At 40.1% G+C, this 14,929-nt stretch overlaps 1 protein-coding gene across 12 annotated transcripts in view; it reads left to right on the forward strand.

The window, feature by feature from the left end:
* Window positions 1–6,866, forward strand: part of atp2b2 (ATPase plasma membrane Ca2+ transporting 2) — a 106,353-nt gene extending 99,487 nt beyond the window's left edge. For 5 of the 12 annotated variants that reach the window (XM_043251998.1, XM_043251988.1, XM_043251990.1 and 2 more), the window contains one exon: window positions 3,789–6,866. In XM_043251998.1, the coding sequence (XP_043107933.1) occupies window positions 3,789–4,097 (309 nt within the window). In that variant the 3' untranslated portion in view covers window positions 4,098–6,866. Of the gene's footprint in view, window positions 1–988; window positions 1,111–3,788 lie in introns of all 12 variants that reach the window. The other 7 variants (XM_043251991.1, XM_043251993.1, XM_043251997.1 and 4 more) reach the window with 5 other exon arrangements.
* Window positions 6,867–14,929: the final 8,063 nt, after the last annotated feature.

Genomic DNA, 14,929 nt, shown 5'->3' on the forward strand with positions numbered 1-14,929 from the left:
TCAGAAATGTTTCTATGGCAACACCAAAATGGATCCATGTTTAGCTTCATTATTGACAACAAAATCCTTAAAGGGCACATCAGATGCAAAATTCACTTGAATGTTGTATTCCCTTGGACAATTATGAAGTATGAAGACATTTAGCACCACTTAGTGAGTCATTTTATTATTTTAATTGTGAGTTTTAAAGGAACACTGCACACATTGACCTGATTTGAGTTCAGGGTTCAGTAAAGGATAATAACTGCACCCAAAAATCTCCATTTCAACCAAGGGTAGTACAATAGTACAATATGTTTTATATATATAACTATAACTAGTTATTTTTGGAAGCTATTAAAAATGTGAAATAGACTTCATGTAGTCATAGACTCTAGACCAGGGGTCTCCAAGTTAGGTGCCAGTGTCCAGCTAAGCTTAGCTTCAAACCTAAGCAAACATACCTGAAGCAGCTAATCAAGCTCTTATTAGGTATCATTGAAACTTCAAAGCAGGTGTGTTGAGGCTAAACTCAACAGGATACCGGCACCTCAGGACCAAGTTTGATGACCACTGCTCTAGACCTCAAAAGAGTCGCCTCATCTCTAGACTAAGAAAGTGCTTTGGTTTTATAAGCAATGTCAGATTACTTCTCAGTAATTTGCCAATGGATTGCCAATGGTAATTTGCCAATTTCTCCAGTTTTTTTTTTTTGATGTTCGATAGGACGGTGTGTCCATACAGTACGGCTACAGTGGGAAGATCTGACAGACATTTCTAATCAGGCATTACCCATTGGGTCCAATGGAGATTTGGCATTACATCTGAGCTATCAAACTATGTCTTTAGACATAGACAAATAGTGGAAAGTATTGTCAAAGGGCATCCCTGAAAATCTGCTTTGCTTCTGATTTCCTCTTACTTCTCATGTTACTGTTTATCAGATCATCTTTAACCAAATTCTCAGAAGAACATGTGTTTCAATGTATCATGTGTTTGTTTTCCCCAGAGTGCTAAGAGCCCTGGACTAAGGGTGCAGCCTACGAAGTGAATTTCAGGTTGTGAGTCCCTCCATTGTCCGTCGCAAAATTGATGTGAACTAATATTCCACCAACAAACTCACCAGGCTGGGTAAACATTCAAGTATAGCCAACCATTCCCTACTCAGCTATAGCCTGACATGTTCTTCGAAATGCTTTAGGCTGCATTGTTGAAGTTACTCTGTTGATCACGGGAGGCTGTTTTGTTCCCCTATTTTTACTTTTTTTCTCTCCACACAGCTACGGAGACGTGTGAAGAGAGTGGCTCTTCCTCCCCATAGTCTTGTCTTATTTGTCGTCTGTGTGATGTAGATCTGAGGCCCACAGCGACCCATTATGTCTCGTGGCTTTAGTCTGTTGGTCATGTAGTCTGCTGTGTGATGCTGACAGCTGCAAAATCTCACTAAACGTTAGGCCAGTCTTCATCTTTGTGATTCCCTCTGACATTTGTTTTCATCTGTCATTCAGACCTGTTTGTGTTGGCTTTGTAAGTTTGCTCTTAGCTAGGTTGAAAGCGTGCTATTTGCTACCAGGACAGAAGGTAAAAATTGAGTTTAATGGTCGTTAGACGTAGTTCGTGGTTTCTTCATTTTTAGCAGGTCAGTAGTTAGTTGGTCATATCATAGAGGCTCTGTTCCAAACCCTAGTGAGCTTCGACCTTTTGCTCTGGCATCTATCTCTGGAATAGTGGTTTACACAAACAGTGGCAAAGGCTGTGACTTACTCATTTTCAAGTGGGGTGGTTTATAGATGCAGCTATGATACAGTTTGAGAAGGAACAACTTTTTTGCCATCCACAAGACACAGTTGTCCAGTCTAAAGTCCTGCAGAGTTTAGCTTTAACTTGCTCCCGACACACTTTGGGGCAAAACTCTTCATGGGCAGAATGGAACACTCTTTCCTTGAAGCAGCATCCTAAGCCAAATAGAGCCCCATACGTGACAGATATCAACATTTCTATAGCCAATGCATTACTCTCAGACCCTATGTGCATACAGATAAGACTAACAATAGAATATAAATATACAGATAAATTAAAACAAAAAATATAGCGAGAGAGCTTAGAGGGGGATATGAGGGTCAGTGGTGCATGGGGCAAGGAGAGGAGAAGGGGAGGCAGGATCGGGAGGGTGGGATCACCTGTAATGCAGAGGGCTTTGCGGGTCGGACGGGTGTTGTAAATGTCCTGGAGGGAGAGAAGAGAGACACCAACGTTCTTCTCAGCTGCTCTCACCATGCGTTGGAGGGTCTTGCGACAGGACACATTGCAGGTGCCATATCACAGTGGTGCAGCTGGTCAGGATGCTCTCGATGGTGCCTCTGTTGAAGGTGCACATGAAGGGGGCCAAGGTTCTGGCTCTTTTCAGTTTGCGGAAGAATTAGAGACGTTGTTGTGTTTACTTGGCCAGTGCTGTTGGCCTCTGTGATGTGTACACCCAGGAACTTGGTGCTGCTCCTCTGACCATCAACGGTGCGATTGTGGAGAGAGTGAGCACCGCACCACCCGGCCAGTCGGCTCACCTGGCTCCTCGAGCTTGCCTCATCTAAATTACTCATGAGACCCACCACAGTCATGTCATCTGTAAATTTGATGAGGAGGTTTGAGTTGTATGATGAATGCAGTCGTGGGTCAGCAGAGTGAAGGGAAGGGGGCGCAGCACATATCCTTGAGGGGCCCCAGCATACATCTCGGATGAAAATAAACACCAAACTTAATGCAGTGCATTCTGGGATACCCTTATTTTAGATTTTGCCCAGAAGAAGTTGACATCTTGCTGTCTAGGTAGATAGCTCACGAGGATGTGGAACAGAACCATAGACTGTATTCATAATTAGTTTACTGTTTGAATTATGCCTAGATTTTCGTACTTGTTTGTAATGGTAACCTTTAAAGTGGAATATTTGCTGCTCCAAACTAGCACAGTAAAATATTTCTAGGAAGTCTCAGTTTCACACAGTAAAAACTTATCAAGTGATCCTCCTATTTTTTTAGAGTAGTTCCGTGAATCTTAACAAAACTCTTCTGCCTATACTTGAGTGTTTACACAGAGACGCATGGAGTTGTTGAAAGAACAGACCTGTGTTTGTTCTGGTCTTTTTTCTTATTCCACAGTCTGTGTGCCTGTGTTCATCTCCACATGGTGTTGTCCCGAGTTGCATGTTGTGTGTAGTCGTTGAGTTGGCTTGTCAAGCTTTTGGTTCGCTTCCATCATCGTGTTGTGACTCTATGCTCTCAAAGCATAGGCTCTCCTGTCCCCGTCATCCTCTATCTGAGTCTCTGTAGATGACTTCTCTTTTGTTTGCCTTTGACTTTGTGTTTACCTTGAAACTCATCCTGGACCTCAAAATCTAATCTACTCCTCTTACCAACTTTCCACGAGATGTGTTCAACTTGCATGACGTTTTGGTTTTCCTTTGTGTTTGACTTTTTTTTTGTTCCATTTTTGTTGAAATAACAATGCTTGTCTCTAGGTATACAACACTTTGGACCATACACTGTATACTGTATTGTGTACTGTACGGGACATAAGAGCATTGCCTATGTTTTCCTTTCCAGTCTCTTTAGTTTACCATGAGTTTGAGTTATGTTCTTTTCGATGCAATCCCTAAATTGTCTCAGTGCACGGTAGAGTAAGTAAATTAGGGATGCTTTCCGAATGGGTCCACGGCCTTTCCCTCCTCCTGTTGTCACTGTGCCACTCGGGTTGGGGGGGGGGTCTTCCGAGCTCACTTTCCAAGCCTTTGACAGCGATCTCTTTCCTCACGCAGATACGTGTTGTGAACGCATTTCGTAGCTCCCTCTACGAAGGCTTGGAAAAACCCGAATCCAGAACCTCCATCCACAATTTCATGACTCATCCAGAGTTTAGAATAGAGGACTCCACACCTCACATTCCTCTCATAGACGACACCGACATTGACGACGAGGCGGCCAGGAAGAACTCCAGTCAGCCCTCATCTCCTAACAAGAACAACAACGCCATTGACAGCGGCATAAACCTGACGACCGACACAAGTAAATCTGCTGCTTCCTCCAGTCCCGGGAGCCCGCTTCATAGTCTGGAGACATCGCTTTAGCCACCTCACGTGGGAGACCGCTCAAGAATCACCTTAGACTCTACGTTTAGAAGCGCTCCAGAGTGCACGCGAACGTGGATCGTGTACTGTTGACTGTACGTGTGGTCGCGCCACAATCTTTTATCGAACGCATGAATGACGACTGACTCGGAGCGACTCGAGAAACTCGACACAAGAGCGCAAGTGCACCGCTCCCACTTCCTGAGGAAACGACAGACTATTACGAGTAATTTAAATCGACTTCAGCTATTATCGTTGCTCCTGCATGAATGTACATTTACCCACGTTTTTATTTGGAAACCTTTATTTTTATTTAAACGGTTTTGATTTGATTTGATGGGATGTGCGGTGGACTGCTATTTTAAGACAGCTTCTCTGATTCACTGATCTGTGAGTATTGTGTGTGGCATGTATCTAATTGTATAGATTTATTTGGTTATTGATTAAGGTGTATCCAGGTCGCAGGACTCCGAACTTGCACAGTAGATTTGCACCTGTCAGAAAAAAAAAGAGAAACCCATGGAAATTAGAATTTATTAAGCGTACATATATATTTATAGACACATTATAAATATATATTTACAGAGTTTATCTTTATTTGTTGGCATGTTGCCTTGTTCTGCTTCAATAACTACTTTAACTTATTTATGTCCTAAAGAGAATGTAATTTGTTTACAAACCTGTAGATACATCCTGGTTCCTTTGTAGGGTTTAAAACTTCTTTGTAGGGTTCAAAACCACGCAGCAGACGTAGTTGGAACAGCTCACGTTGTTCGGTACTCCTGTAATATCAGACTCTAGATGTTTTATTTCCAATCGTGCGCTGGACTTGCCTGCTATTTTGTCAAATAATGTAGATATTTTTAGAAGATGAAAGAAACCAAAATGTAGTGGGAGATATATCATTCACGTGGCATCGTAGTATTAAACGAGTGTCAGGATCGACTGCTCCGAGCACCCCCGAAAACATCCGATCTGTTTGGCTGGCTTCGAAGGTTTCTGCGATGAACTTGTGGTCGGCCTCAAACGTGAGCAGATATATCAGGTTGGATTTAAATATCTTCTTTAGAAGTGCATACTATTTAACATAAAATAGTTTCGGTTCCGTGTGACCATCAGAAGCTGCGATGGGTTTTATGTTGGAAAAATGTAACTAAGTTATATCTGGCATCTCTGTATGGAAATCAAAATTGTGTTCAACTATTGTGATTTATTGTGTTAATTCTTATTCTTTTTGACATTTAATTTGTAGATTTCTTTTGGCTAAAGGAAATGAGCCCAGCTCCTGAGCTGACGACACTTTGAACAACTGAATTATGTCATGTGACGAAAACGAAAAGAAGGAATGTTGCTTTTGACTCTTTTCTTAAAAAAAAAAAAAAAGAAAAACCCAAACCGACAAAAAACAGACAAACAAAAAAAAAAACAAAACAAAACAAAAAATATATCTATATATACATTTATGATCCTTTTCTGCACTATCCGGATATGAATGAATTTCTGTGGTGTAAATTTAGATGTGCTTCTGTGTTCAAATCAAGCTTGTCTTCCTGCAGTCAGTAAATATACTCTAGCATCTCAACAGTATTCACTAGTCGTTAACTATTTATTGTACTCTAGAAGCAAAAGGACAAACGGGGGTCTGTTGGAAGGCACACTTATGAAGTCACCCACGTATTCATTGATATTCTTTGGAATTAGAAAGGCATGATGTCATACACTTAATATGCAACTCATTTTTCTCCAACTTTTTTTTGGTTTTTTTCAGTTTTACTCATCAAGATAAGGTGCACAAGCTTTAACTGTTAGCTCAGGCATACTCAATGAGAAAAAAAATATATATATATATATATATGGAAAACCGAGACGGATTTATTATTATTTTTTCTTCCCAGGTTATCACGTTAAAGGGATAGTTTACTCGCCCTCCCGCTGTTCTAAAAGTGGGCCGCTAAGCAGATATTCTCTTTCAGAAAATGGTGCGTTCGCGAAAAAAGGCCCCCGATCGGCTGACGGGCGAACTATCCCTTTAACACGTGTTAAAGCCTCATTCACAACCATCCTGTACACTGACCTAAAGAATCACCTCTGACACGTTGAAAGGCGCCGCAGGGGAGTTTGTCTGAGATGTGCGTGGACTTCAGATGAGATCTTTTACGCAGCGACTGGCCACTTCAGTTGAATTCAGTTTAGTTCTGCGCCCTGTGTCGACGGGCCTAATATCGGATGCAGTTTAAAATGTTTATCCAATAAATCGGAAGGATGACAGCGTTCTAATAATCACAAATAATAATATTTCTTGCAATACATCAGCTTCTATGTACTGTACTTAGCAGCATGCGTTTTGTGGAACAAAGAGCATACGACGCCACAGGTACTTTTGGCGCAACTAGCAATTTATGGGTAAATGAAAAGTGTTCATCCATCTTGTTTTTATGAATTTTATAATCTATACAATAATTGTAAATAAAAAACTCAATGTCTTTGTTCATTTAATACTATGCAAAAAGTCAAGCTTTCTGATTGTTTCTCATCTACCCTAGAGTGTGTTGCTGGAATGTTTGTGGTCTCCAAGTCAGTAAAACAACAACGACGACGACGACGACGACAAAATGTGATGTAAATGATTTTCTAGCCTGAGAACATGAACTGAATCTTGTTGCTTCACTGTCCGTACCACGATTCCAGACAGGAGCGCAAGTGATACAAATGAAATGAAAGAAAAATGACTAAAAACAAGCACTTAATAAATTCCCCGAGGAGCATGAACCCGTGTCCCGTGAGCAGTGTGCGCGCATGTGTGTGTGTGTGTGTGTGAGTGTGTGTGTGTGTGTGTGTGATCTTTAATCTCTAACACGTGCTTCGATGTGCTGGCGTTGGTCATCATAGTAAATGTTAAAGCTAAAGTGGTTTCTGCTGTGAAAGGCTGCAGTTGCTGTCGGTTCTTTATTGTTAGTTTATTATTAGAGCTCTTTGTAATTCTTTGGTTTCATATTCAGATATTCGGAACTCTTCAAATTTTAGAAATGCACTATTTACCCTAATATTAAAATAACAAATGGAGCACTCAATGCAGTTTTGAGACGCTAAAACTATAGATCCTGCGCTTTTTCGGCTATGAGACACCTGTGTATGAACGTCAGCAAAAATAATAAAAAAACAAAACAAATAAAGAACAGCAGAGTTAGTGAAGAGCATTTGCAATACAGACACTTGATCTTATGGATTCTGACTAAACTTGTTTTTACTGTTAGATTTTCTGCTTTCATTTTAATTTAAGGGTTTAGTGATTTTGTTGTGTATTTTGTCATCTTTATTAGTTCTTAATATTAGTATTATTACTAAAATTTTAAATTGTATTTTTTGCACGTAAAAATAAAATGGTTTCAGGGTTTTTTTTTTTAAGCTAACTATAATAACTGTAGGTTAATTCTAAAAACTATTAACTAAACAGAATAAGAAAATAAAATAATGTGGGGATTCATTTCCATTAAGCGAGGTTGTTCTGTTTGGCTGTTGTATTAAATTCAAATAGACATTTATTGCTAAATTAACCACAATGTCACTTCAACCCCACCTCAATACATGTGCAATGCATATCATTTGATTAAAGTAAATTCACTGTTTAGTGTCCCTCACAACAAACCATGCATTTTAATAAAAGAAGAAAATATTCTACAGCATTCGCTCATCTGGCTGAACTTCCTGCATGTACAGCACACTCTTCCTAGTCAAACACACTTTCCTAGAAAAGGTCTGGAATGGTCCAGTGTTATTGCCTGAATTGCTTAGTTGTATATATAAAAAAAGGTTTGTCTCCATGATGCGACTCGTTGCTTCACATTTTCATTGAAACTATGAAATAGTTGATGATGAAGAATCCCTTTATATGTGTATATAGAGAGAAAGAGAGAGACGCATGTCATGTGACACTGATGAAAAGCAGTAGAGGGCAGAGTTGAGTTTAAAACACTAACAGTGGAGCTTCACACAAAGATTAAGATACACTCTAACTGACGGGTGAACAAAAAAATGCATGATGTTAGCGTTAAGACATATTGTAACCGTAAAAGTCTACCTGATATGAATGACTGCACAATAAAGTTGCGTTGGGACTCACGGTTACTTTGAAGAAGCACAAGCCATAGCATCGCAATAACGGGCTAAAACAGGAACCAGAATCATCCTAAAGCTCTACTTTATCTCGAGAGAGGGGTACTGTTCTTGGAAATATATTTATTGGAAGTCATTTGTTCCTTTCTTTTGGTGAAATTCCAAAAACACCTGGGTGTGTGTCCAACATCTGTTTATTTGTTCATGTATTTGTTTTAATTGGTGGAACTATATTTTGCTTTTTGGACTGCTTGATTAACTGATAATGTAATTATCATATTCAGGTATTTCTGTGCAGCATGGTCATACATTATTAGTTGAATGGTGAATGCTGATGACGGTTAAAGGTGCTGTATGTTAAGAAACAGGTTATGTCCACGCAGCTGTTTCTCTGGAAAGCGTGTGTTCTGGAGTGGGCTGCCTTTGATTTCTCAGGACCCAACCGCTAGCTGTCGATTTTACATACTGCACCTTTAAGTGGATGTTTTTGTTTTCTCCCTGTGGCAGAGAGTCTGCATGCTTTTGGAAAAATCAAAGCGATGCTTGCTGCTTGCTGTTCTCTAGTGGAGGTTTTGGACAGTGAGCGCTGCTCTACAGCGTGTTGATGACGTTCATCATCTGCTGTTCACAGGGTGGAGATCTGAAACCAATCAGCTGCACACAACCTCAAGATAATTAGCTTTTACATCACATGTGGAAGAGAGGGATACACTGTTTTTTATATATATTTTTGGTGCATATATTCATTCTCTGAATCACACATATGCTTATTAGATGTAAGATCAAATATAGGAGGTTTCTGTTTGAGGCCTCTTATTAATGCGGAAATGGACTAATAAAAGTCACCTCACCTTATTTATGCTGTATAACTCTTTTAACAACACAGATTGTGTATTTGATCAAGTCGAAGGTGGCCTCAGACTGATTTTAGCATTCTTACGATGTAACGAGAACATCATGTGTTATGGGGAGCCTTTCCGGTTCTGGTTGATGTAATTAATGCAGCCTAGCCTTATTAGTGTGTAAGACAGGTAAAAAGAAAAAGGTCTTTAAGTTTGTTTATCAAGCGTGCAGAACAACCACCCAATAAAGCATTATAATAGTCTAACCTAGAGGTCATAAATCCACAAATGAACATTTCTGCATTAGAAATTGAGAGATTGTTGTAATTTTGATATATTTTAGTTTTTGCGATGGAAGAATGCAGTTTTACAAATGTTAGAAACATGGCTTTCAAAGGAAAGATTGCTATCAAATATCACACCTAGGTTCCTAACTGCTGAAGGTCAGATAATAACTTTTTTTGGAATTTACCAGTAAGAAATTATTATCCAATCTTTTAAATTAACTGTGCATTCGGTTTTGCCAAGCCATGAAGAAATATAAAGCAGTCAAGAATATCATCAGCATAACAATAAAAGCTAACATTGTGTTTTCTGATGATATCTCCCAAGAATCATGCCAATGAACTTCTACTAATGTCAATGAGTTTTCCAGTCTATTCAACCAATCAGTCTATTATCCACTGTGCAGATGTGCATTTCTCATTCAAACACACCTCACCAGACGCACGGCATCTTATTGCAAACTAAACGCATCATCCTGTGGAGAAATCCTGTTTGGGAGGAATGTTGGGAGAGCACCCATTAGAGGAAGAGAGGCCAGTGAAAAATCCTCAAGGTGACAGCAGAGTGCCACTTGAACACTGGAAGAGTCTGATCAACCATCTCTATAGAGTCGAGCAGGCAGCGTTAAGCTACGTAAAAAAAGAGATCTATTGTACAACATGAATACAGAGGAATAGTTGTTGCATGTTGAAGGGGATAAAGAAAAAAAACACCACTTCATATTTAAAAAATACCTTCAAGACCTGCAAGATTCCAGCCAGGCTTTTGGTTTCCTCCAAAAAAAGCAGTTATGTGCGAAGGAAGCAATGATGTAAATGCAGGCATTGATGTGCTGCTGTGGAGGACCTCGTGCCCTGATGCTTTCATCTGTGTGACACATTGTAGAAATGTGTCATTTTGCAGATTCGTTTCAACAAAAGATAATGAAATTTTGAGTTGTCTAAGTAAAACTAAATCTTATCCATATGTCACAACATAAAACAAAATGCGATTCCTTTGGTTAAAATGTTCTTAAAACCTTTTTCTATATCTGTCTATTAGTACAATGTGTTTGGGAAGACGTTAACGACGCGTTGTGCTGAAGTACACAAGTCCACAGTTACATAAGTTTAGCCTCAGAAGACTATGAGCCTTCCCATCATGCAGCGCTGCTGATCTCTTAGTTAAACAGCTTTTATTTCGGACTTTGAGGTGACCCGTTTTTTGTATAATTGAAGTTGGTGGTTGTAAAACTCTCAGGATGCCAGAGCACAGTTAAGAACAGCAAAAACCTAAGAAGTGTCTAAAACAGAGAGAGACGGGGATAGAGTACTCCAGGAAGAGAGAGAAAACTCAAGTATCTCCACATCAGGAATGCCTTATTTGCATGCAGTGATGTGCCTGGCACTGCTGATGAATATTTAGTGAGCTCCCACAGGCAGCCGCAGATTAATGCAGAATGAATTCAAGTCCATGCGCAGGCTGATTTCCCGAAAGAATGGCCCTTTATCTGAGCCTGGTTGAATCATGCTGCTTTCCTTTTGCAGAATGGAGGGAGAAGTAATTGACAGTCCTTTAGAAAGTGCCAACACTGGTGCTTTTTGGAAGGGGTTGATTTTGAAATTACATTGCCCTGGGGTCTTTAAAGGCTGGGCTGGAAAATGCAGGCCTTTAGTAATTGTTCTAATGAGATCAGCATACCTATGGTTCCTGTTAGGGAAGCCCGTTTGTAGGAATGACATGGGAAACTACAAGAACGCCCCAACAACTCCCTCCCTTCCTCTCTCACTCTCCATCACACCCTACATCAACCCAAACTGAGAGGGTGAAAAACAAATCCACAGTTACAAGACTCCTGTTGCTATTTTGCATGCAGTTTTCATTGTAGTTTCTCTTTTTTAATGGCTGTAAATTTCAAAAACTGCACTAAAGAGTCAGTAGTACACTACTCTGCTAGAGGATGCGGCTTGTAACTGAGTGAGACGAGATTTCTTGCAAATCAGTTCGTTTTACAGAGGTGCTTCAGCTTTTAAATTCATTTGACTTTCGATTTTACAAGCAATAACTCACGAGACTGGTTTAGAGGATAAACTACCTAAATAATTTTGTCACTTAACAATATAATAAATGTTTTCAAAACAGTTTGGCAAAGCAGATTTCATTCATGCAACAAAAATGCTTAATTGTCAAGGATTTCCACTATAGCCACTGAAGTACCAACACAAAGTGGAGGGGGCTTTCTTACTAACGTGTGAAGTGACCAATCATAGCTTGTTTCATTTTATGTGTAGTTTTGGGGAGGAGTCATCTAAAATAATTGATACAATAAGTACACAATGGCATGAAGTAACTGACCTTATGACAGTGGTTACTTAACCTCTCCCACCACTTTTTTAAAGACGGGTACACTGTCTCTCAAACAAAACAATGGCACGAGTTGCAGATGAAAAACCACAATAGTTAAGGAGATTCGAAAAAAAGAGCTTTGTATGTGTCTGGATGTTCAACAACTTCAAAGACAAACTTCAAAGCTTGATGGAAGTGAATGGCAACAAGACCTTTCAGCACTTTTTTTGGCTATTTGGGTGATCCTCCACTGATAATCACCTATGACCGACACCATCACTTCTGAATAAATACCCAACTTTCACAAAAATACTTATCTGGTCTTGTGGATGTTCTTATCATGATCCCCCAATTATTATCTTTGTATGAGCTCCTGTGAATTCTCTGCTCATTGACTGTCCTGAAAACACAAAGCCAGTAACATGCAAGCTAAAAAGATAACTCTCATTGCATCTGCTTTGACACATGTAGGGAAATTCTTGTTTGCACTGATACTAAAGCCTGGTTTGGTAACGTTTGTGTAGCTGCTCAAACCAATGGCATTTGAGACCGCCATAACAGGCATAGCTAACTCTCCAGAGCTGCCTTATATATCTTGTCAGAATCTTCAGACTCTATGATCAAGAAGCCAAAATAGGAAGAAGCTCAGCTTGCATTTCATTGCAATAGAAGAAGCCCGGCAGCTGAAGAGATCCAGACTTTTCCAAAGAACAAATTGTGAGCAAATTTCCTGCACATATTTCGGCGTCTTTGTTTCAAATTTGTTGCAGCAAGAGTGTAACTTGTGCAAGGACCCCTTGCATGCTGCAAACGGGCACAGTAAATGAGTCACCTGTCATTTTTTCAGCCTTTAAGAGGAAGAGAAAGCCATTGGGCACTGTTGCTCACAGACTGCTCACCCGTGTCTGCCATCAATTCATGTTGACTGCAATGCATTCATTCAAGCCCTGCAGGATGACATCCTCCTTTGCCAAAAGGGCTTATGCAGTGGCTGGGCAGACTGGTTAAATCCTGCATACTATGTTGGTGCTCCAGGTGTTTCATGCCAAACGTCTCCAGGACATGAACTAGTCTGGCCCTTGCCGATACTGCCATGTTCCCAAGAAAGATTGTGGACCAGTTCTCAATCTCAGACATCACTCTCTCATGTGACAACCATTCAGAAGAGATCCTTACACACATATGCCCTGAGGACTGGTTTCTTTATGTGTATCTAAAAGAATGATGGTGGCATCATTCAGTTTGGGGACTACACATCCCTTCAGGGTCTTTCAGAGGTTGCTTTGCCTCATGACCGCCACCTCCTCAGTGGTTCCCCTGGGCCTGCTACACATTCACCCCCTTCAATATTGGATGTTCCATCTCATGCCTGGTGCCTAGGAAGGTTTTCAGACTGGGCGGCCTGTACGAGGGCAACCTGGCATTTGGCTCCTGGTCAATCCAAGAGCAATGCCTGCATTCTCTTTCAGTTTTGCTACTGTTTGGACACTTTTGCATCTCGCTTTACTTCCTGCATATGTATTTTGTACTAACTTTGGCTGATCAGCCCAGTGTTCAAACAACACATTTTTGGCAGAAACACTAAAACTAAAAACTTTTAAAGACTGGAATTCTACGACCAGCTTACATTCCAGAGAAGGGAAAACACAGCTGTGTACTGTCAAACAGAAGAGAAAGAAAATGTCTCTTGTGGAATCTGTTCTCAAAAATGTTCTCAAAACCCGTTTAATAATAAATAGAATATCAAAATCAACTGCGGGCAGCAGATTCTTTTCCTTTTTAGCACCCAAACTATAAAACAATCTCCCTAACACTGTTTGAGAAGCAGACACACTCTGTCAGTTTAAATCTAGATTAAAGACACATCTTTTTAACCTAACCTACACATAACACACTAATATGCTTTTATTATTCAAATCCATTAAAGGATTGCTATTAAATTAATTGCATTAATTAGATAAGCTGGAATACTTCTTATAAAACACAATGTACTCATTACATTGTAAAAAGAATGGCATCTACGCTAATATTAGTCTTGTTTCTTTCTTATTCTGTTTCTCAGTTCATATTCAGATCAGATGGTGGATCAGGGCCAAGAGATGACGTTCATCTGAGCGCAGAACACCTAGATGAGTCCCGTGGACAGATCACTGCAACCAGATGCACACACACACACACACACACACACACACACACACACACACACACACACACACACACACACACACACACACAAAGTTAGTTTGAACTGGAAATTAAAGTGCTGGACGTCCGGTAGAAGGAGAACTGGCCAACTGAGCCTGGTTTCTCCCAAGGTTTTTTATACATTCTGTATGGATGGGGTTTTGGTTCCTTGCCTCTGACTTGCTTAGTTGGGGAAACTTACTTTCTAGTGATTACCATCAGTTTGATTACAGAGACCTTCTCTGCATTTAATAACAAATTGTTCAATCTTGTCATTTTACACGTTTCTCATAAGCATCAAAGCTTAACAACTTAATAACTCCACCCATCTGCAATGGCTGCCATCACCTCTTGAATAAATTTGGGAACAGAAGCCACCACTGGAATTTGGTTTGTGGTACTCCCTCCCAAAAAATTATTTGGGGCTTCGAATTCCTCAGCTTCTCCCAATGTTCAAATCGAGACAACAGAGTAATCCACCAACAGGCAATGGTCAGGCAGCCAGCAAAAAAAAGAAAGAAATGGAAATGTCCAGAATGAGTGGCAAAAGTGTGGGATTGAGTGCCCTCTAGAGCAGCTCATGGGCACTCATTCTAGAGATTGTGATATGTATTGTGTTTTTTTTTACGCTGTACTGTTTTATTGCACTGATTCCTTCAATAAACCCACTGTCACCCTGCCTGATCTGAGAAGGAAAAAAACAGGTTCAAAAGCTGAGATTGGGGCAAAAACCTAACAAAATGATACATATGTACACTTGACATACTAAAAAAATGTGTACCACACCAGTGACAGCCTACCTGATAATGTGCTGCTATTTATGAAAATCAGAATGTTGAAGGGATGTCTCACGCTGGCGAAGAAGCTCTTTTAAAGTAAAAAAGTAGCTGTTTAGAATGCACATGTTATATGTATATGTTATTGACCACATATCTACTGCCATCCGAAAAAAATTATGATTAAAGCCTCTGGTGAGGTAATTAAGTGATAATATCTGCAGGGGAACGTCAGTCTCCTGAGGGAAGAGAAACACGACAGCTGATGCCCAGACCGCCTGCTGAACTCAATCTGCCATCACTGACA

The sequence above is a fragment of the Puntigrus tetrazona genome, chromosome 11 (genome assembly GCF_018831695.1).
Source record: "Puntigrus tetrazona isolate hp1 chromosome 11, ASM1883169v1, whole genome shotgun sequence".
Taxonomy (NCBI): domain Eukaryota; kingdom Metazoa; phylum Chordata; class Actinopteri; order Cypriniformes; family Cyprinidae; genus Puntigrus; species Puntigrus tetrazona.